Below are 22,805 nucleotides of genomic sequence, written 5' to 3' on the forward strand. Positions count from 1 at the left end.
CTTTGATTAGTGCTTCTTTCGCTTGGTGTGGTGTCTGTAGATGTAGGTGGAAGAGAGAGGAAGAGCATAGCAAAGTCTCTCCCTTTTATCATGTTCTTTCTTCCTTCTGGGCTCTCACCCCCCTTCAGAGTCAGATGAGCATTATCTCATCGCAGTCCCAAACTGACCAAAGGAAGGGGGGTGATTCACTTGAGAGTCCAGCAGATCCTTTGTTGTTGCCAAGGCCAGTGTTCTTTATTCCTGTGAGACTGTGCTGGGTTTGTCCCATACGCGCCCTGATGAGGTGTGAACTGCCCCTCTGGTTCTGGAAAGTTTTTGCCTGGACTTGCTTTAAGCCATGAGGACACATTTTCAGCCTCATAAATATATACATGAAATTACAGCCTATAACATTACTATAACAACGATTACTATAACATTACCATAACAACAATGCTCAGTACATCATGGGCCTTCCGAAGACACCTTTGCATTAGATACTATACAGTCATATAAGGATGAATACTGGGGGTGTTACCCCGAGGTACAGAATGTCACAGTTACCTTCTGCAAATTGAAACCAAGCTTGTCTGTCTGAGCAAGAAGTAGGCTCAACAAGCTGAACAAGAAGTAGGACTGAGTGGACTTGTAGGCTCTAAAGTTTTACATTGGTTTTTTTTGTTTCAGTTATTTTTTGTACATAATTCTACATTTGTACGTTTAACTTTCATGATAAAGAGATTGCATTACAGTACTTGTATTAGGTGTATTGAAAAATACGATTTCTTTTGTTTTCTACAGTGCAAATATTTGTAATAAGATTAAGTGCGCACTGTACACTTTGTATTTTGTGTTGTAATTTAAATCAATATATTTGAAAATGTAAAAAACATCAAAAATATTTAAATAAATGGTATTTCTATTATTATTTAACAGTGTGTTTAAGCACGATTAATTTTTTTTAATCGCTTTACAGCCGTAATATGTATATGTGCACAGTCACTGAGAGGAGAAATACTGGTTACTTACCTTACAGTAACTGTTGTTCTTTGAGATGTGTTGTGCATATGTACATTCCACAATCCTCCCCACTTCCTGACACTTTGGATACTACGAACAGCTGTGCAAAAACAGTGGGAGAGGCTGGGGACATACCCCTTTTATATCCTCATGTAAGAGCACGAGAAGAGTGGGGTACATGCGCTGCCTAGCGGTACTGCTGGCAGAAGTCTCTGACTTGAGTGCACTGGGCGCATATACACTGTTAGTGGAATGTATATGTGCACAACAAATCTCAAAGAACAACAGTTACTAAGATAAGCAGTACTAAAATACTGATTTTTCTGATGTGTACCTGCACATTTTATTCCTACAATGGATTTGTTGTTCCTTATCCTCTGCAGAAAAGGCTCCATGGCCAGTGCAAACAGCAGAGAAAACATTGGATATGCCTGCCTAGTCTGTCTGTGTAATAGCTGCTTTTGGGCTGGAGTAAACAGCATTTAATGAACTGAGGGCCAAAGTCCATGGGAAGGAAGTTTAAACAGAAAGGTCCATTTTACTCTGTCAAAGACTTTCTCTGTGCCTGGTGATAACTAAGTTACAATTATGTCATGGAAGTCATGGAATCCATTGACCTCCGTGACATTTTCTGTTCTCCATGGGGTAGAGAGGGAACAGCATGGGGACTCTCCAGTGGCAGGGGAACTCATGGGTGGCAGGGATCCTGGAGCTCCCACTTGCCCCAGGTGGCGGGGAACCACCCCGAGCTCCATGCTGCTGTGGGTGGCGAGGGCTCTCCAGAGCTGCTCAGCTGTCACTCACCCTCCAGAGCTGCTCAGCTGCCCTGTGGTGGGGACCCCGGAGCTCTCACTCATTGCAGCGGTAAAGGACCCAGGATCCCCAGCAGCAGTGGGTGCTGAGCTGAACCCGCCTCCCCATTTTGTCAGGGATATTTTTAGTAAAAGTCAGGGACGGGTCAGGGGCATCTGAATTTTTGTTTATTGCCCATGACCCGTCCCTGACTTTTACTAAAATATTTGTGACAAAATCTTAGCCTTAGTGATAACAAAAGATATTGATTTTTTTTATCTGGCATTATGGATGATTTCAAGTACTCTCTGCATATTGTCTGACATTTGTCTATCCTTAATTAATCCAGTTTGATCTGGGTTTATATAAGCCAAGAGCATGGACTGCATTTGCCTAGGAAATAGTTTTGCTAAAATCTTTGTCATGGTTCAACAGCGATATGAGCTTATACGAGGTCTTCTCCATTTTTATGGACAGCAGCCTCAGTAGCTTCTTTAATAGGTTGTGGAAGTTCCTCCCCTAATAGAATAGTGTTGAAGGTACCTCTCAAGGAACTCACTAATACCTCCTAAACCTTGTGAAATTCATCTAGAAAGCTATCAGGACCTGGAGTTGTACCATTTTTCATACTTGCTATTGCCTGTAGGATTTCTTCTTCTGTTATTTCATTATCTAAAGTTTATCAATTTTGCTTATCTTTGGCAAGCTTCTACTTCCAGATATGTTTAAATAAGTTCAGAGCTCGGAGTAACTGAGGTATAGAAATTTTTATAATAAAAAGCAAATGTAGCACATATTTTATTAGTTTGTAACTGTTTTTAGCTGATTGTTTTTAATTGGTGGAATAATACATTGCTCTTGAAACCCTTTAAGCTTTTCAGCCAATAGTCTATTACTCTTTATTTCCTTTTTCATAAAATTTGTGCTTTGCATACTTATGGGTTTTTTTCAGTGGAATTTGTTATCAATATGTTCAGTTTTCTCCTAATATTAGTTAATGGTTGATAGGGTTTTTTTAACCTGTGTTTTTATTAATGTCTTGTAAGCTTTTTATCTCCTGTTCTAGTTCTATTTGTTCTTGAGCTCCTTTCTTTTTTTTCAATTGAAAGACTCTGCTTATCAACTGAAGGCCTAAATACTGCTTTCCCTGCCACCTAGAGACGGCCTCTTTTTATATTGTCTGTGTCATTTATTTGAAAATTTTGAACATTGTCCCATTTAATTGCTGCAACTTGATCTTGGAGAAGCAAGCAGTTCATTTTTCAAAAAAGTGACCTTTTGGGACCCATTCAAGTGATCAGATGTTATTTCCACTGGTACATGATCTTAATGCTGCCAATTTCTGTAGCTCTTGCCTGCTTCATTAAGGATTTAGAGATTAATATTAACTCTGTTCTAGTATATAACTGAGGTGTGAATAAAATATGTAATCTCTTCCCCTGGGTGCAATTCTCTCCAGCAATCTGGAAGACTGAATTGTTGGCACCGAGAACGCCAATGATGTACCTACCTGCTTCCCTATCTCCCTAGTCTGTTTTATCAGATCTGCCCACTGTTTTTCCCAGGAATTGAAATGGGGGGGGGTATTTGAATTTACTTGGGGGGGGGGTGGTCAGGGCTGATGTGGGGTGAGAGTGAAGGTGAACTGTATGGCACCATATTAAAAACTGAAAAATGTTTCATGACCATTTTATTAGATTTAACTCCTGTTTTAAAATCATCACACAAATTAAAGTTCGCTACTCAAGGCTTCTATGAAGTATTACATCTCCATCCTTCTTGGTTTCTTATAATTTTGCACAATTCTGTTAATGAACTTCTTGAATGCAATGCATTCATCTTTCGTGGCTTCTCGTGTGTCTGGTACTTCCAGGCCTTCAATTGATATGCTCGTTAGTTCATTCACATGATCAGGCAGAAGTCGACTTCTTTCAGAACACAAAATTCTATTCAGTGATGAAAAAGAATGTGCAACTGTAGCTGTTGTGACTGGGAGTAGCAAGAGATGAATTTCTACTTCTTTCATCCCAGGAAACATAGCACAAAGATCGTGTTGAGCCACTAGTGATGATAAAAAAAGAAGCTGAAGTCAAATCTTCATTCATTCGTTGTATGACATTCCACTCTGTGTTCAAATTCTCTATTCTGTCCTGAGCACATGGCAGCCCCATTGCTGGTAGTGCCTTACTCTACTCAACTGTCGGTGTTTTATAAAACAGGGATCTGTAAAAGCTACATAGAGGTTGAGTAGACCCTAGAGGTCGCTGTTGTAGATTTTTAAGAATCAAGTCTGTGTACTTTTTCAGTTGTCTTAACAAACACTTCTTGTCCTCTTCACTTAAGGATTCAATATAAATGCCTTCATTAGTCAACTTCTGGACTGAAGTCTTTGCTTCTTCCAGTACTTTTTCAATGGATAGCTCTCTGATTGATCTATTGCTGGACAAAGATCTACTATGGTTGTAGCAGATGCCTGGATGGCATTGTTTAATGACCCAAGTGGTTTCAACAGTAGACTTAGAAGAGAGAGAATGGCAATAGTCTTTTCTGAACATAGTAGCAAAAGTAGTCCACCAGCCTCACTGCTTAGATCCATCCCTTCTTGGTAGATACTTTCCAAAGCCAGTAATAACAGCTGGAGTAATTTTAAGACAACAGCCAAGGCATGAGAAAGCCAGAGGGTTTTCTCAAGTTGGACTAATTTGAACTTCAGTCCCAGTGTATCGTCTGTATTTTCCAGGATATTCAGTCTTTCTGGACTCTTGTTGAAAAAAGAATATAATGAAGACATTACATTTATAGCTTTTAAAATGTCTTTTGAAGAGTCTACAGCTCGAACTAGCACTAGTTGGAGAAGATGGCCTCTGTAGTGTGTATAGGAAAGATTAGGGTTATACTTTTCTCTGAGCAAAGCTTGTACTCCACCATGTCTTTCAGAGAAGTTTGCAGCTCCATCAAATGCACAAGCAGCCATCCGTTTGGGGTCCAATTGACAAGCATTTAACACTTCAAGATGTGGGTTGTCACAGACGCAACCGATGTATCTTCTATAACTTGGACATCTAGAAATGCATCTGCTGGCCTACTGACATCAAGATAACGTACACAATGACGTAATACTTGATGCCCGTTTGCATCAGTGCATTCATCAGCCATGTATGCAAATATATATATATATATATATATATATAATTATTTTTAAGCTGAAGCAAAAAGTCTGTTGAAATCAGTAACCTTTCCTGCCCATTATTTGCCACTCCTAAACAGGAGTGTCTTGAAGTAGAATAATCTGAGGGTTTTTTCAGTTCTACCAGGACTTTGTTTTTTAATGACATTATTTAGCCCTTTGACATTCAAAGATATCATTTTTAAAAGGAAGAACCATTGAGAGTAACTATTTAGTGTCCTGAAAAACTAGAAATTATTGTGATTCTTCAGCTGCTTGATGACATGTTCATAAAGTTTCATATCTATTTCTCATATTAATCCTCTCTCCTCTCCTGCATTACCTTTACTCTAATTTCATAAATAAAATACCAGCATAACATGTAAAACAGCCCCCGGATAACTGTGCTTTTCTGAACCCTAAACCCTTGTACTACCTTGTCATGAACACTTGGACTGCTTCTCTTGCAATCCAATGGAGGTACAATCTTCACCTAAAGGACCTTGACCCTCGCCCTTATGGATAAATTCCTATCTGATCATTTGAGTTACGAGAAGGATTTACGCAGTACCCCTGATGGTTCCTCCCCACCCCCTCTCTATTTCCTCCATCCTTGGTATTCCCCCCCTTATAGTCCTTTATTTCCTCCACATATTAAATACAGAAGAACGCTTTACTGATCACCTCGATTAAAGCAACCTTCATACTATTTGCTTTAAAACATTAGCATAGTTACTGTTCAGTTGTTCATTCCGGATGTCTGCCATTCAGTCTTTGTTTAATCCTTAAGACTATGAATGGCTAGCCAACTACAAAAGCAGTTTCTCTTCCCTTGGTGTTCATACCTCAACTGCTAGAAGAGGGCCTTATCCTCCCTGATTGAACTAACCTCATTATCACTGATTCTAGCTTGCATATTTATACCTGCCTCTGGAAATTTCCACTACATGCATCCGATGAAGTGGGTATTCACCCATGAAAGCTCATGCTCCAATACGTCTGTTAGTCTATAAGGTGCCACAGGACTCTTTTTGCCACTTTTAGTGTAAAATGCTAATTTTGGAAGCTGAATAAGAGTTTAAATGGGAATTCCCATTTGTAGCAGAATTCTGCCCTCTTAAGTGATGCTGTCGTTTTCCCCAGCTCTCTCCTCTTTTTTTAAAGTTAGGGCGGAGAGATCATGGAAAAATTGCAGCTTGTGGCCTTGGAGCATGAGCTCTGAATGCTCTCTGGCTTTTTTAATATTTTATTTTTTTCTGCTAATAATCATGAATCATAGATTCATAGAAGATAAGGGTTGGAAGAGATCTCAGGAGGTGATACAGTCCCAGCCCCCTGCTCAAAGCAGGACCAAGATCAACTAAATCAATTATATACCTAACTGTAAAATTTCACAATTAGGTGTATAGGTTTTTTATTACGAGCATAGGGCCTGAGTCACTTGCTGGTTTGAACTAGAGTAAATTGTGGATTCTCTGTAACCTGAAATATTTAAATGAAGATTTGAGTACTTCAGTAACTGAGCCAGAAGATATGAGCCTCTTGCAGGAGTGGATGGGTGAGGCTCTGATGCTTGCGATGTGCTGGAGGTAAGACTAAATGATTATGATGGTTGCTTCTGGCCTTGAAGTGTATGAATCTATGAGGCCCAGGCAGGGGGAGCAGTGCATATGTTCTGTCTCCACTTTTACCTCTTCCAGACAGTTCAGATGTAACAACTCCACAATTAAAAGTTTTTTACATACCAGATTGGGCTTCCTCCTTCAGTGGTTTCAGGCAGCCCCTATATTTCTGATGTTGCTCCTTCTCTATCTATTTTCTATATCAACTAATTTAAGCTGCATTTCGCTTTCTCTGTGTATTCCATCAATGCCTTGTGGCTCTGCAGCTCTGTTTTTCTCTCACTTGCTTCTCTGAGGCCAGTCTCTAGCACAGTGACTTGCTCTTCCAAGTTTTCAACTTCCTTCTTTACTGCAAGAAGTTGTTCATCAGATCATCTCTCATGGCCTTAAACTCAGAGATCATCTCCAGAACGTCTGTTTTGGTTCCCATTTGAGTTTTCTTAGCCCTGGCATTTCTGTCTGATTTGGCTGCAAAGTCTTCATGTGGAGTCTGAGAGGTCTCTCCAAGCTGTGAGCCAAAAACACTCTTTTCAGTGAGGTATCTTTTTGAATTTTTTGATTTTCTTGGCAAATCCATCCTTGCAACTCTGTGCGTTTCTTTTGTGGAATTTAGTAGGTTTTGGGGGTCAGTGGAGACAGATTCCTTTGCTATCCCCTCAAAGCTCAGCCTGTAGGCAGCCATTTTGTTCTGGCCCTCTGCTGATCTCCTCAACACAGATATTTTTAATATAATCTTTCTATTGTTTTCATACAAAAAACGCCTGAAACAAATCAAGGGGGGAGAATTAAGGGGGAAAAATCTGTTCACATTTATTTATCACTGCATCTTAGTAATGGTCACAATTCATGATCTATGAGGGTATACAGAAATATTTAATACTCAGGAAGGGAATTGCTGGTTAATTGCTATGAAATTGTTAACACAAGATCCAGTATTTTATTGTGCAGACGGTCTGTGGCAGATCTGGATGTTTCCCATTTATATAGTTGGGTGCCAATAGCCAAAGGAACCTAAGTGACTTTTAGAAATTAGACTTAGAAGCCCAAGTCATTCTGGCACTTTTGAAAAAATTGCTCTTGGTCCATGGTGCGTTGATGGTTTCATCCTCAGGGTATAGTAACTGAGTTTTATTTTCCTAGTTATTATGTGATAAAGCAAAGAAACTTCTGGAGGAGCTTTCAGCAGAAGAGTCCCACTGACTACCCGAAGACCTCACCGAATAGAAAGTGCAATGGTCTTACTTATTTTTGCCAGGCTTCTCGGCTAATAGGGCTTCCCACCAGCCAACTGTTGAAATCGCTACACAGCCTGAGTGATACTGCCAGCTGTAAGAACGATTATTTTCTCACTGTGCATAATCACTTTAATTTTCTTCTCTCCTTAGCTGACCATGTTTTGATATGGAAAATGAGAACACCTTTCTTCTAGGGGCACAGCTGCAGGGTGTGGAAAAAGTAGGTCAGATTGAGAATGAGGCTTGCTAATGGGAGGAAGGAGTATGTAAGGTTTGGAAGTTGGAGTACTTGTCAGTGCTGGCCACAAGGGAAAGGGGATTTGGAAGTGCTTGTCATTGCAGGAGCATTTGCAGACATGCCATCTCTCATGAATCTATCATGAGAGATGCGATTTCTAAGCAAAATTAAGCCTTACTCATGATCTCACAATAGAACTCTCAAATCTCAGGATTTTGTGCAGCGGGGCTCTGGCTGTCAGCCTGGGATGTGGGAGAGGGGACCCCACTGCAGCTCCCCGAAGCCTGGGGAGGGTGAAGAACCCTAAGAGGAGGAGAGGTGAGGCTGGGAGGGCTGAACTATGGCCTGGGGGCTGCAGGGGGGCCGAAGTGAGTATGGTGGGATCTGATGGGGTGGGGGACGGTATTGATGGTGGGTTCTGAGCAGATGGAGTGAGTGGTGAAAGGGTGAGCTATGGGCAGTGAGGTTTTATGGGGTAGCGGGGCTGAACTAATGGGGTAGTGATGATGGGAGCTGGGGGCTGAATTGAGGGAGGTTGGGTGGGGAACATAACTGATGGACTGGAGGACAGGATTAATTGCTGGGTAGAAGACAGGCAGATGTGGGGGTGAGAGCACCTGCAGCAGGGGCCAAAATCATATTATCTAGTACATGCGGGAGAGCGGGCAACACTAATTGTCACATGCACACACCCTGGGGATGGGAGGGGTTCAAAAATGAAGAGAATGACCTAAAAAACACAATATAATGGATTTTTTTATAGTCATGATTTTTCAGGCCAATCTCATGATTTTGGGGGTTCTCACTCATGAATTTTGCTCTCTTGAAGTTGGTGATACTGGATTTGGCAGATGGAAAAGTGAGGTCAAGTTTAGAGTGCTTATCACTATGAGGGTGCCTGCTTGTGACTTTTCCTCCTGTTCCCTGACTACCCAGTGGTCTTTCAGCTCACCCCTGGGCTTTCATGCCACCGCCAGAGATTTCCATCCCCTTCTTTTTCCTCCTGACATTTTTCCCAAGTTGGTTTCCCTTGATTTATATTCATTTTATTATTGTACTGGGTGGCAGGGAGGGAAGTGGATATGCATTAAATCTAAAACTATTACTGTATTACCATATTATCTTAAGTATGAACTTGGGCCTTGTGTCTCTGCTGGGCTCTTCTCAGTTAAATCATTGGGTGCTTTATATGTAGTTCAGACTCTAAAGTGTGCCAGATTCTCTGGCAACAAGATTCGGAGGGTTCCAAATTCCAGTGCATGGCAGAGTGTAGAAAAATGTAATAGAGAGAGGGTTGGGTGCGATGCTTCTTACTGTGGATGTGTGACAAGAAAAGGAGAAAGGCATGGATTTGTGCGTTGTTTAAACTGTAGCCCCTGCTTGCCTGACAAGAAAAGTAATGATTGAGATGGAACTGCACTGGAACAAAGGAGCTCTGATGCTGTGAAGCATGTTACAGAGCAAGTGGTGAGGGATGCGGTGCTCTTATTGGAGGGCCAGAATTAGGTTTGCAGTCTGTCCTGATCCCTCCAATCCCATTGCCACCTTAATATCATAAAAATGTCAGACTGGAAGGCACATCTAGTCCAGTTCCCTGCACTGAGGCAGAACTAAGTATTATCTAGACCAGTGCTTCTCAAGCTATCTGATATGGGGACTGGCAATTTTTTTTCCGATGTGCGCGCAGATCGACAGCCGATGGCTTGTGGACCGGCACCGGTGCGCAGACCACTACTTTGTGTAGCACTGATCTAGACCATCCCTTTCAGATGTTTGGCTAACCTGCTCCTAAAAACCTCCAATGACAGGGATTCCACAATTTACGTAATTTGTTCCAGTGCTTAACTACACTTAGAGATAAGATGTTTTTCTTAGGGTATGTCTACACTATCTGCGGGATTGGCAGGCAGTGATTGATCCAGCGGGGATCGATTTATCCCGTTGAGTCTAGACACGATAAATCGAGCCCCGAGCGCTTTCCCGTTGACTCCTGTACTCCAGCGCCACAAGAGGCGCAGGCAGAGTCGACGGGGGAGCGGCAGCAGTCGACTCACCCTAGACACTGCGGTGAGTAGGTCTAAGTACGTTGACTTCAGCTACATTATTCACTTAGCTGAAGTTGCGTAACTTAGATCAATCCCCCCCCACCAGTGCAGACCAGGCCTTAATGTCTAACCTAAATTTCCCTTTCTGTGGATGGTTATATTCATAACCATCTCACAATGGGACATATGCACCTATATATTACATGTGCATTTCAGATTTCCAGTCAAACCTTTGTCCCTTAATTATTTCCTTTCATATTTTTTTCCCTTTGCTAGTGTCTGATAGCCCTTATGCCACAATACCTCGGTCGTTGCGAACTTGTCAGGACAGGAGAGTGAGATTGAAACCTCTGAGACACAGACCTATGCTGGGGGAAAAGAGCAATAAGGAGTCCAACCCTAATTCTGAGGACAGACAGGTGAGAATAGGGACTTCTCTCTGGGAAAACTACTGTAAAATTTCGCAGCTGTCTTGGTGGCAAAACTAGGCTGGTCAAAGCACTGAAGAATATACTGTCGGTAGGGTACAATCCATCAACCTCAATGAGTGCAGGATTAAGTGTTTAATAAGCCTCCATCTTTAACGTCTGTTTCTTTGATCATGGCAAAGATCTGAGTTAGCGTGTAAGGCTCCCTCCCCCATACAGAAAAGAGTTAAAATCTACTATGTCGTCCCATGAATTTTATGTTTCATGGAAAGTGGAGGAGTTGAGTTTTATTTAAGTGTTTGGTTCTACAGAATCTATTTTAAATCAGTGTCCGAGGGGTAATTTCAGAGTATTACAATAGAATAAAGGTAATCCCACTTATCAGGGGAAAATATACATATTCAGGCTCTAACCCAGCTATTCTGCAAAGACTGGAGTTCAGTTAATGTGCTCACTGGTAGTATTCTGAATATTGGAGAGGCAGTGGGAAAAGAGGGGGAATATATGGAATGTCCCTACATGTGAGTAGTCCTTCTGCCATAAAGAATCTCAGTCAAATCAAGAAAGGAAACTGAAACAAGAAGTGTTTTCTTTCGGGCATGTAATAAATATAGTCCTAAAGTACCCCCTTTCCAGGGTCAGAGAAACAGTGGAGTTCATCGATTCTTTTGTCTCAGGATTAAGCAAAACTCCTTAATTCCCTCTTTCTTCTGGGTCAAAGCAAACAAATAAAATCACCCTAAACTCTTTCCCACATCTGCATTCCTCCTTTATTCAGGACAGAAACAAAATTCCCAAGTTTCCCTTTTTTGGGGGGGAGGGGGAAGTGTTAAACAAACTCACAGCTATTTGGCTCTCCAGCTACTTCTTTCTCCTTGTACATGTTAAGTGAACACACACCGTAGGTTTTCTATAAATAATTAATAATAGATGCTTTGAATTAGCAAATACCTGTCCAAGTGCTTTAGGTTTAGCCTGGACAATCCCAAATGTGTAAACAAAGAGGATAGATGGCACTGACAACAAGGAGGTAGAGGAGTGAAGCAGAGAAGGAGCCGGAAATTTGATTTTTGTGGACATCAGCGTCACATTTGTTACAGCGTCAAAGCACAGTAGGCTGGCAAAGTTCCCATTCCTATACAAACTATGAATGTGAAGTAAGTAAAAATCCAGGACCCCATCCCACAATACACACCCCTTCCATCCTTGCTTCATCCCATCACAGCCTCTTTTAGTGTCCCATTTATCTTGATGGCAAAGAAAGGCTAATGATCTAAGATACATCAGTATGTGATTAGAATCTGAAGTAACAAAATTGTTGTAAAGAGTTATTCTTTTTACACCAATGTGAGAATAGTCATGCCTTATAATTGTAAGCAAAAGAGAGGGAAATCCTCCTTTCTGAAACTGACCTCTGACTCTTTTTTTTTTTTTTTTCAGAGAGCTGGAACATCAAGTCAGTGAACAGAACTGCACGTGCAATCTCACCCAGTTCTGAATGTATGAATTCTTTCTTCATTTTCAATAATGAATACTCTGAAACTCTAGCCAAAAACTATCCAAGCACAACTGTACAAGAAAGGCATATGTTACAAATTTAATTCTGACTCATCCGCTACTTTATGATTCAGTATATTTCTATAATACATACTCCTGCAGCTGGGCACTGGGGAGAGGGTGTGTGTGTGTCTGGGCTGTGGTGGGGTGGGGGGGGGTGGCGCGGCGCAGCTGGGGTTTTGGGGGAAGGGTGCAAGTGTCTGGGCCTTGGGAGCACCCTGTGGTTGGGCTCTGGGGGAACGGGTGTGAGTGTCTGGGCTGGGGGGTCACCCCGCAGCTGGGCTCTGGAGGCAAGCGGGTGCGAGTGTCTGAGTTGGGGAGGGGTGCGCAGCTTGGCTGCGAGAGGTGGGGGCAAGTGTCTGGACTTGGGGGCGCCCTGCGGCTGGGCTCTGGGGGGAGCGGTGTAGTATCTGGCTCCCTGGCTGGGCTCTGAGGGGGAAGAAGCAGAGAAACAGGCACTGAGTTGTCATATGGGTTTCTTTAACTCTCTTCTGCTGGGGGGATTTTTTTGTCTGTATTGTTACAGACATAATTGCTGACAGGTATTTTGAAATAAATTACCAAAACAGTTGAAACTGGTATGATTATATAGTGTTATTTTGCAAAATAAAATATGCAGAATTTTAAAATATGTGCAGAATTTTTAACTTTTTGGCTTAGAATTGCCCCAGAAGTAAACATTGGTAATATTTGACCAGGAATTTCTAGAACTAATATATTGCCAAATAATATAACAAATTACCATCCTGTTTCCCATATTACCAGAACCCTTCACTGTCCAAGTAGAACACATTTAAACAAGTGTCCAGGAGTCCAATATGAAAATGAAATATTTGCTATATGAGGTTTTATCAGTAAATAGGACTACAAAAATCTTTTCAAGATGAATTGCAATTATCTTGGGTTATGCAAGAGACTGATACTTCAGGCTTGGAGAACCTTTCGAGTCCTAATTTTAAGAGATTGGTATGTTGATATGACAGAAATTACTTCCAAAGAACTCAGTAATTAGAAGATGAATGATAACACTGATGAATGTAATATATGAGAGGAATTTGTTTCATCTAAAGGAAAACATAGATATACAAGAAGCCACAACATCTCTAAGGGGAATAGATGTGGAACAATTCAGGATTTAGCTTTTGTAAATCTTTTTGCTTTTTACTTGCCTGTAGCTTTTGAAATGTTGATGTATAATTTTGTATCGTTTTAAATCCCATGAAGACATAATACAAATAGTTCAGTCCATTTATTGTATTTCTAAGTCCAAGCAACATGAAACAGCTTAAGTGTCATAACTGTTCAGTTGTGCAGATGAGTCTACAACTTGTTTGGATACGCAGACCTCTTTGAAAAAGCGTGTGATCCAGTTACAGCTCAGTTAGATAATTTATAAACAGTCAAATGCTGAGCTCTTGACTCATATTTTACTGAAGCAAAACTCAGATTAATAAAATCCAAAGCAGTTTGTTTTTGCTTGCTTGTAAAGATCTCAGGACTTGTCCTAAAATAAACAATTTCTGCAGTCTCATTGGAATCTGTTGTGGTAAAGAATATGGGTTTTAGTCCCACTACCAGTCAGCTAACAATTTGAACTATGTTTTCTTACTCTTGGCTGCAAAGCAGAATGTTTCATTCTGAAATAACTTGTGCTCGAAACTCAGAATTTATGGTGGCTGATCACATTGCAGTGTCATTTCTGCTGAGTCATTCTGGTAATGAGGTGTAGAAAACAGTGACTGAGGAGAGACCTGATTTTTTCCCCCTAGGAAGGGGAATTAGCTCAAATGGTAGAGCGCTCGCTTAGCATGCGAGAGGTAGTGGGATCGATGCCCACATTCTCCAGTACCTTTTTTTTAAATCAGAGAATATTTATTTCAAAAGGACCCATTTTTTCAGTTCTGAAGAATATGCATATTTTAAGTTACTTCTTGAGGCTTTCTAACTTTATAAAGTGGTTTTTTGGGGGTTTTGTTTTGTGGAAAGATTGGTTTTGTAATATTCTCTTTTCTTGAAGATTATCACTGGTGCATGCACACAAGAGAGAGGTAATTCTTGACAGCTGAAAAAATTAAATAAAAGGACAGCAAGAGTTGCCACTTGTTGCTTGTGATTTTTGTCTCTGATATTTCACCCCCTCTAAACACTTGTCCTTATTTTCTTTTTAAAATCTAGATTCATCCTGCTCTTAACATTTTTGTAAGGGATCAAAATACATGTACATATTAAATTAATCCACCACATTTTAAGAAAGGGGTGTGCACAATATGCTTGAATTATATTTTTTAACTGGTTATGGAAGATAAACATAATTTTGACAGCACACATTATTTTCTTTTATAAGTACTGAAAGAATGTTCACACTCTGAAAGCAGTACAAAGGATAATGCAATTCAGCTGAGTTGAGGCATAATAGGTTGAGTTATAGTAGGTATAAATATTATTTTTGTAAAAGCTATGTCAGGTATGATTTTTTTAATCAGGTCATCCGATTTGCAAATATGGTTAGGGCAGAGGGTTGTGTCATGTGTCTGTTCTTATAGCATGGAAAAAGCAAGGTGACCAGGACGCGTGTGGCAATTCCAAGAGAAATTGCTGTCCATAAAAACACCTTTAACATTATATCAAAGAGGCAAAAAGAGTGAGGTAATCTCTTACTGTGTCAGCTTCTTTTGGTGAAAGAGACAAGCTTTCAAGTTCTTCAGTTCTGGGAAAGGTACTCAATGTTACAGCTAACTATGAGGTGGAACAGATTAGCATTATTTAACATTATTTTACTCTTCTGTAAACTATGTGTTCAATTGTCATGGAATGTGAGCATTTTGATATCTAATACTGAGACCTCGTTCAACTGATTATCCACCACAATCTCCAATCCTTTTCAGAGTCTCTGCTTTCCAGTATAGAATCTCCCATCCTGTAAGTATGGCCTACATTCTTTGTTCCTCGAAGAATACATTTACATTTAGCTGTATTAAAATGCATATTGTTTGTTTGTGCCCAATTTACCAATTCATTATTTTCATTATTTTTTTATTTTTATAGTTTTTGTCTCATCTGCAAACTTTCAGTGATGATTTTGTTTTCTTCCAGGTTACTGATAAAAATTTTAAATAGTGTAGGTCCAAGAATTGATCATTGTGGGACCGCACTGGAAACATACCTGGTCCATAAGCGCTGACTCCGTGGGTGGGGTGGAGCTGGAGCACCCAAGGGGAAAAAATGGTGGGTGCCCAACACCCACCAGCAGCCCCACTATTTGCTCCCCCTAACTCTCCCCAGCGCCTCCCGCCTACTGGCGGGCCCAGCGGATCAGTGCCTCCCCGTCCGTCCCTGCGCCTCCTGCCTGCTGTGAATGGTTGTTTTGTGGCGTGCAGGAGGCTGGGACACGGTGTGCTTGAGGGAGGGGGCGGAACTGAGCGGGAAGATGCAGAGCGGGGGTGGAGCAGGGGTGGGAAGAGGCGGGGCAGGGCCGTGGGTGTGGGGCCAGGGACCTGCTCAATGATGATATCTCATTTACAATTACATTTAGTCAATCCATTAACTGTGTGCTCGTAGTATTCTCTATCTTAAATATATAGAATGTCTTTCAAACTGGCATGTCTTTTCAAAAATAGAAGAAACTTTTCTTGTGCAACCACTGTAATTGAGATGTTAATTCCCAAAAAGAGAGCCCCTCCTGTGGTCTTGTGATAGTAGTGGCTGGGGAGACTGACTGAGAGTGGTTGCAGATTTTTCTATTGATCAAAGAATATTAACCCAGTGACGCTAACTGTTACATTGTGTTTTATTCTGAGAATAAGATGCATGTTGGTAAACCTCAGTGCTCAAGAAACCAGTTAAAGCAATGCTGTGCAGATTTCTAGGGTCAAAATATAGCCTGCAATGAGAGTAATCAGATGTGCTTGCTTTTAAACAATAGAACACTCCATTTTGAATGTGGAAAAAGGAATTGAAGAGACAAAAGGATGAGAGCAGGTGAAGATCACAGTTGGTCAGCTTGATGACACAGCCTCTCAGAGGTGACAGAAACATTGTAGTCTTTGAAAGAACTGTACTTCCTGAGTAGGCTGAGTAAGTATCTGGGAGTCCTTGCTAGTGCTCAATGGTGAATCATCAGACACTATTTTATTCTCTGATTGGAGAGCTTGCAGTATTTGAGGACAACTGCTTGAAAACATTTTATGAACAACCTACTCCATGGCTCATACAGCTGGGGAATTAGCTCAAATGGTAGAGCGCTCGCTTAGCATGTGAGAGGTAGCGGGATCGATGCCCGCATTCTCCATGAACTTTTTTTTGGCTGTGTCAGGGAAGGGAGCAAATAGCAATTAATTACAAAACTTTTTTTCTTTACTCTTCGGTATTCTTGTATGTGATGTTTTTTGTTTTAATTTGCATTTCTTATTTTTCAAGACTTGTATGTACAACAAACAGAAGAAAATGCAATTAATATTTATTTATCTGAAGAAGTCTCATACACAAACAAAGCTATTAAAACACAATTAATTACTTGATTTTTATTGTTGGGAAATCAATTAATACAAAATGATTTGTCCCATTGATTATTTAATAAAAATAACTCTAAAACGTAATCAGAACTCTTTAAACGATTACACATATCCCAAAAACCTTCTTTTCTGCTGTTCTCATTTTTCCCCCATCGCTTAATTCCAAAATGAAATACTAAACACTGCAGTTGTAAAGAAATAAGTAAATAATATTTGTGGTAAACTCAGGACAAACAGCTACAAAAGAGGGGTAGTAATTAGTCCCAGGGAATTGAAAAGCCCCTCCCTATCCACTGAGGAGAGAGAACCAAGGGGCAATAAGGTTCCGCTGGAAAAGGGGTTGCTAGGGAACCAATTAGGTTCAGCTGACTCCAACTACTTGGGACCTTTTTAAACCCTCCCCTGGGTGGTAGGAGGGGGAGAGTGAGGGGAGCAGGGATGTTGCCAGTAGGCTGTTTGTAGCAAGACACCAGACCTTCCCAGTAGGGAGGCTGCACTCGCTCCCCGGAAGGAAAGGAAAACAAGCACAAGGGACTGACTGAGGAGAGGAGTAGCAGGAGCCTGTGCTACCTATAAGGATTTGCCTTGCCCCAAACCTGAGTCTCCAAGGCTAAAAAGGACTGAGCCTACTGAGGCGAACAAGGTATTTTGCAACATATTAAAAACTTTTACTGTCTACTGTTGGAAGCTAGATAAACAGTACATTTTTTTCTGTTGTGAGTAGAAAAACCAACACAACAGGAATAACACTGAAGTTATGTACAGTTGAAATATGAACTGTTAGAGTAGAATATCATACACTGGATTAGCACACAGTTTTCTGTTTACAAACTGCTTTGGAATACTTTTGAGAAAAGGGGAATTAGCTCACAGGGTAGCATGTTTTCTTAGCGTGTCTGTTGAGGAAGTGGGATTGATGCTCACGTTCTCCAGTATGCATTTTGACGAGATTATTTATTCTAAAACTGAAAATCAGTAAAACGCTATAAACACATTTAATATTAGCTTTATTCAAAGCTAAAACTTTCTTTTTGGATAATGACATAGTCACATGCAACAAGCAGAATTTCTATATTTCTTCCAGGAACAAATACATATCTTTGGTATATACCCTAAATTAAGACTAAATCATTAACAGGAGCAAAGAAAAGCTGTTCTGAATTTGTTTCAGTCTGGATGTGAAGGATTTGTATCTACACTGTACTCTGATTTCTCTTTGAACGTCTGATTTTTATACATTGTAACATGCTCCTGTAAAATTGTTTGAGTACCAGCTCAAGAAAAATAAATTTATGCATCAAGACACTATCACTAATATTGTGATAGATCAGACCATTTCAATTACATTCTGCTAAACTAAAGAGTTAGCTTTTGAGTTTTTATTTGGCCTATAAACTCCACAGTTTCATCAAACAACTTGGGGATGTTAACCCCCTACAACTTTAGTCCTGCTAATCTGCTCCTGTTTAAATGTATTTCACAGTATCCTAGTTCTCAGCACTCTCACCTTTTGAAAAGTGACCATTTCAGGAATGGTAACTTCATTTACATGCTTGTTTTATCCGTCACTGTGTAAAACTACAGAGAGTTTTTGTTAAGATTTTATATTCTAAGGCTGTCTACACTACAAAGTTAAGTCGACTTAAGTCACATCAGTGTACAGCCACCACTGTAATTAAACTGCTGTTGCATGTCCACACTATGCTGCTTGTGTCAGCGGAGCGCATCCACACTACACAAAACTGTATCGTGTAGACATGGTCCAAGATTCACTTACAGCCAGAGACTTTTCAGTAGTAGTTTACCCACCCAAGTCGAACATGAATGGAAGATCAGACAGTGATAAAGACAGTCATACTTGATCTTTTTGAATGCAGCATCTGACTTTACTTGCATCACTAAGACCATGTCTACACTACACAGTTTTGTCCACATAAGGCAGTGTACGTTGACCTAACTATAGAGATGAACACATTGCAATGCTCGTCCTGTCATTTTAATTTGCTTTCTGTGCTGACATAATAAAACCGCCTCGATGAGAGGCGTGGAGCTTAGGTTGACGTAGTTAGAGCGAACACAGTGTCAGTGTAAACACTGCGTTGCTTACGTTGCCCTAAGTGGCCTCCACGAGGTATCCCACAGTTCCCACCATGGCCACTCTGGTCACCGTTTTGCACTCTGCTGCCCTGCATCCAGGTAGACAGGTGAAAACCTCTCCCCTGTTAAAAGCCCCCGGAAGTTTTGAACTTGCTTTTCCTGTCTGCTTGGTGTGGAGAGCTCACATAGCAACTGCCCAGATGAGCAGACCGGCTCCACACAGCAAACTCGCTCCTACCTGGAGTACACAGGAAGTGGTGGAACTCCTGGGTCTGTGAGGAGAGGAGATGGCAGTAACGGCTCCACTCCAGCCACAGGAACTTGCTTGGGTATGGAGAAGAAGGGCTACGTTAGGGACATGCAACTGTGCCATGTAAAAAAGAGCTGCAACAGTAATAGAAGAAGGCAAGGGAGGCAAATAGTTGCCTTTAGTGCGGAGCTACAGACGTGCTGCTTCTACAAGGCCAAGAGGTGTCAGGGTAGTAGTGAATAGCCTCCTCGTTGAGCTCCTCTTGTAGCCTTGTGTTCAAAACGCACAGCCCAAGACTGAAGGAGGTTGGCGTAGATGACCTCCTGATGTCCCTTCCAACCCTGTGATTCTATGAAGAGCAGTGCAGGAACCATGCTTTCTGACACAGATCACTGGCTAGCAGGTTACCAGGCAGTTGAAAAGCAGCTAGTAGGATGCCCATGGAATGATGGGATTAAGAAATGTGCATCATGTGATGCTGAACCTGCCCCCATGAGGCATTGCAAACCCTTCCCAAAACACCCTGTGGCCAGCTGCACAGTGGGATAGCTCCCTATGGTGCACTGCTCACTGTCAGTGGAAAAGCTGCTCCTGTGGGTGCACTCAAAAAGAAACAAACAAAAAAAGGAAATTATTTAGATTTTGTTAATCAGACAAAAACTTCAGCCCAAAGTTTTTATCCTGAAAAGGAACATGTGCCAGAGACTCCATTAATTCCTATTGGATGAAAAAGAAGTTCCACTTCCATTTAGACTTAAACAGTTTCTTTTAGCCTTTATGTTGTACATTTTAAGACAATGCTGTTACCACCTATGAATTATATATACATGGTGAGAAAGATAACTAATCAAGTTACCTCTTCTGGGGTCAGGGTGATTTTTTTCAAATTTCTTGTCTCTGAGTTTGGTCCATGTCTTTTCGAATCTCTTGTTGTCAATCACCTATTTTTTATCTCCTATTCCATTACTTTGCAGACTGAGTTTATTAAATTACCTCATCTGTGTACATATCTATTCTAATCCCTTAATGAAAATGTTTTCATGCATAAATCACGATAACTAACCTAAACTAATACATTTTTGTTTATCCTGCTTTGTCTATTTGTGACATCTAGTCTGTGCTGTCAACCACACTGGCTCCACTGAGGTTTTTTTTTCTTACTAGTCTGTTTTTGTGGCCTTGGGTTTTTATTTATTAGCTTGTCTTGATAGGAGGGATGCGAGCAGCTGGAGCTTACAGTTCCCTTATGAAACTCTGCTTCACCCTACTGTTAGCACAGACCAAGGAATGTATAGATCAGACACACAAATGAGATTTCATGATTTACACAACTGTGAAACCGTTTCAGCTAAGTTCTGAAATGCTGCGTCAACAGAGAGACCTACAAAAATCAAAAGTTCCTTTATATTTTCTTATAAAACTATATATAATATTCATTTCTCCAACACTGTTTAGTATATATATTTGACTAACACCATTTATTACACAGTTTTCTAACAGATCCTAAGGGTCTTTGCTATGGGTTTTTATGTGGATGACACTTAGATACTATGGTGGTGGGCAGCAGGATAAAACTCTAAGAAAGAAAACCATGAGAATGATACATTTTATTTGTTAACAGGCTTCCCTTGGAGGTTTCTGACAATAGCTTCTGCGCTTCTCAAACATGTATCCTTTATAGCACTCCAAATAGGTAGAGAAATATACTCCCAAGTAATTTCCAATTAAGGTGGATATGTCTGACATGTAACTCAATATGATAATCAATTCCATTTTCTTTGGAAGTCTGGCTACTTGCTACCTACTCCAGGAATGCTGGGGCATCTAAGTTATGAGAGAGAGAGTGTGTGTGTGTGGGAGGGGGGTGGACTAGGCCCTGAGGCCCCCTACTGGAGGCTATGGTTTTAGGAAGGGAATTAGAAGTGTGGCACACCAGGGAAAGGGGTTGCACTACCAGGACTGAGTCAGTGGGGAGCTATGGTCAGCCAACTGAGTTCAAGAGGAGTGGCTCAGCTGGGGACACTGAGGACTCAAATGAAGGCAAAGAGTCTCCAGGGAGGAGGCCTTGGGGGTGCTGCCCCACTGAGAGCAGGAACCTTTGCAGGACTGAGCCCAGGAAAGGCTACAGAGAAGGACATGCCCAACTGAGGGTGCTGTGATGGGCTGTTTTAGAAGACTGAGCCCAGGGAGGGCTGCAGAACTTTCTGGATTATGTACCCTGGAAGGGGGGGGTTTGTTTTGCACATGGACAGAGAATGACTTGGCCAAAGGGCTGAGTCATCAAAGACCAACCTGACAAGTACAGTGGCCAATGGGGGAGGGGGGGTTCTGTGAGAAGAGGAAAAACTGCGGGCATGCACACAGTCGACCAGGGTGCTTGCAAGAGATGAATGCACCCATTACAGAGATTAGATGTTTACATAAACAAGAATATCCAAGTTATATCCTTTCCAAACTCTTTGTTTTGTAACTATTATAAACCCTCATGCCTCAGTGCTAGCTGGTATCAACAGGAGGGTTAGCAGAAACTTTCCCTGTGCACAGGTTAACTCTTTACGGCAGGTTCTCTTGCACCACGTATGAAGCATCTGGTGCTGGCCATGAGTGGTAACAGGATTCTTGATGAGATGGACCATTGTCTTTGATCCAGGATGGTAATTCCTGTGAGTAAACTGTACAGCGTGTCTTTGGTCAGGAGCTTGCACTGAGGTGGTTGCACTGATGCAAATTGCACTAGTAGTTTGATTGACCTTAGTTCTGTTACGCACTGATGCTTCAAGGAATTTACTCTAAAGATGTGACATTGTTCACAAAGTAGGTTACAGATGTATTAAGATGTCCACAAGTGTGACCCTCCCTGACAGCAAAGCTTTAAAATGGTTGTAAAATTCCCCAATGCCTTATATTAAGAAAGTTTCTCTGTATTATACAGCATATATTTTTTCTTTGGACATTTCTCAACCATCTGTTTACTTACGAATAACCATGGGCAGTTTGTGAGATGTGACTGGATCACTTTGATGTGGCACATCTCAGAGCCAGGTGAATCATAGTTGGTTCTAGTAGAATAGCATCTGTGGAAATATAGTCTGGCCAGAGACAGTGTTTTTTAGAACAGTATTAGCACAGCATCATTAAATAAGTGGGATCCTATCACAGATTTTTAGTACTGGCCTAACTTTTCCTGAAACACTGTGCATAGTACCAGAAATAACCTCCTACTAGTGATTTGTGTCGCAGTAGAGCTCAGAGACCCCAAACAACATAAGGGGCTACATTGTGCTGGCCATACAAACATCTACTGAAGGAAAATGCAGGGGTTGATAAAACAATTTTACAATCTGTGTGTATTTAACCATTCCTTTTGTGTGTTAGGTGAATCAAGTCAGAAACATCTGCAAAATGTTTTTTTAATCTATGCTGCTGTATACAGGTGGCAAACCCCTTGAATTACCAGCCACCATGGCAGCTGTGGGATTATGAAAACACCTGTTTTGACTGACTACCTGACAAGATAAGAAAGCAAAAATACTGCAAAATGTATGGTCAAATCTCCCTGCACAGCTACTTTGTATGCAGTGCCTCTTTTCAGCACTAACCTTAAGTGTCACAGGGCCTTCTGAGAAGTTAATGTGGAATCCCCCATGATTTCCACAGCCATGCATTTGGGGACTTTGAGAAGATGGTTGGCCTGGGATCTTAATCTTTATATTAGTTTTGTTATGGGGGATACGGGGAGCAAGGCACTGGGCTCTCACTTAAGATCTAATCCTGTTACTAGTGAAGTCAGTAACAAAACTACCATTGACTTCAGTAGTGCAGGAGGAAGTCAGTGCCATTCTAGATCTAATATAGGTATACAGTG

General features: G+C 41.1%; 1 protein-coding gene across 3 annotated transcripts in view; it reads left to right on the forward strand.

Annotated features, from left to right (window-relative positions):
• LOC311516479 (uncharacterized protein) overlaps nucleotides 1-12,207 on the forward strand; it is a 35,250-nt gene extending 23,043 nt beyond the window's left edge. Inside the window, exons 9-11 of one of the 3 annotated variants that reach the window (XM_084620581.1) lie at nucleotides 7,720-7,907; nucleotides 10,374-10,516; nucleotides 11,966-12,207. In XM_084620581.1, coding sequence (XP_084476707.1) covers nucleotides 7,720-7,907; nucleotides 10,374-10,516; nucleotides 11,966-11,989 — 355 coding nt within the window. In that variant the 3' untranslated portion in view covers nucleotides 11,990-12,207. Of the gene's footprint in view, nucleotides 1-7,719; nucleotides 7,908-10,373; nucleotides 10,517-11,965 lie in introns of those variants that run through there. The other 2 variants (XM_084620582.1, XM_084620583.1) reach the window with 2 other exon arrangements.
• The last annotated feature ends 10,598 nt before the right edge of the window (nucleotides 12,208-22,805 follow it).

This window comes from Lepidochelys olivacea (genome assembly GCF_965140295.1).
Source record: "Lepidochelys olivacea isolate rLepOli2 genome assembly, chromosome: 2".
Taxonomy (NCBI): Eukaryota; Metazoa; Chordata; order Testudines; family Cheloniidae; genus Lepidochelys; species Lepidochelys olivacea.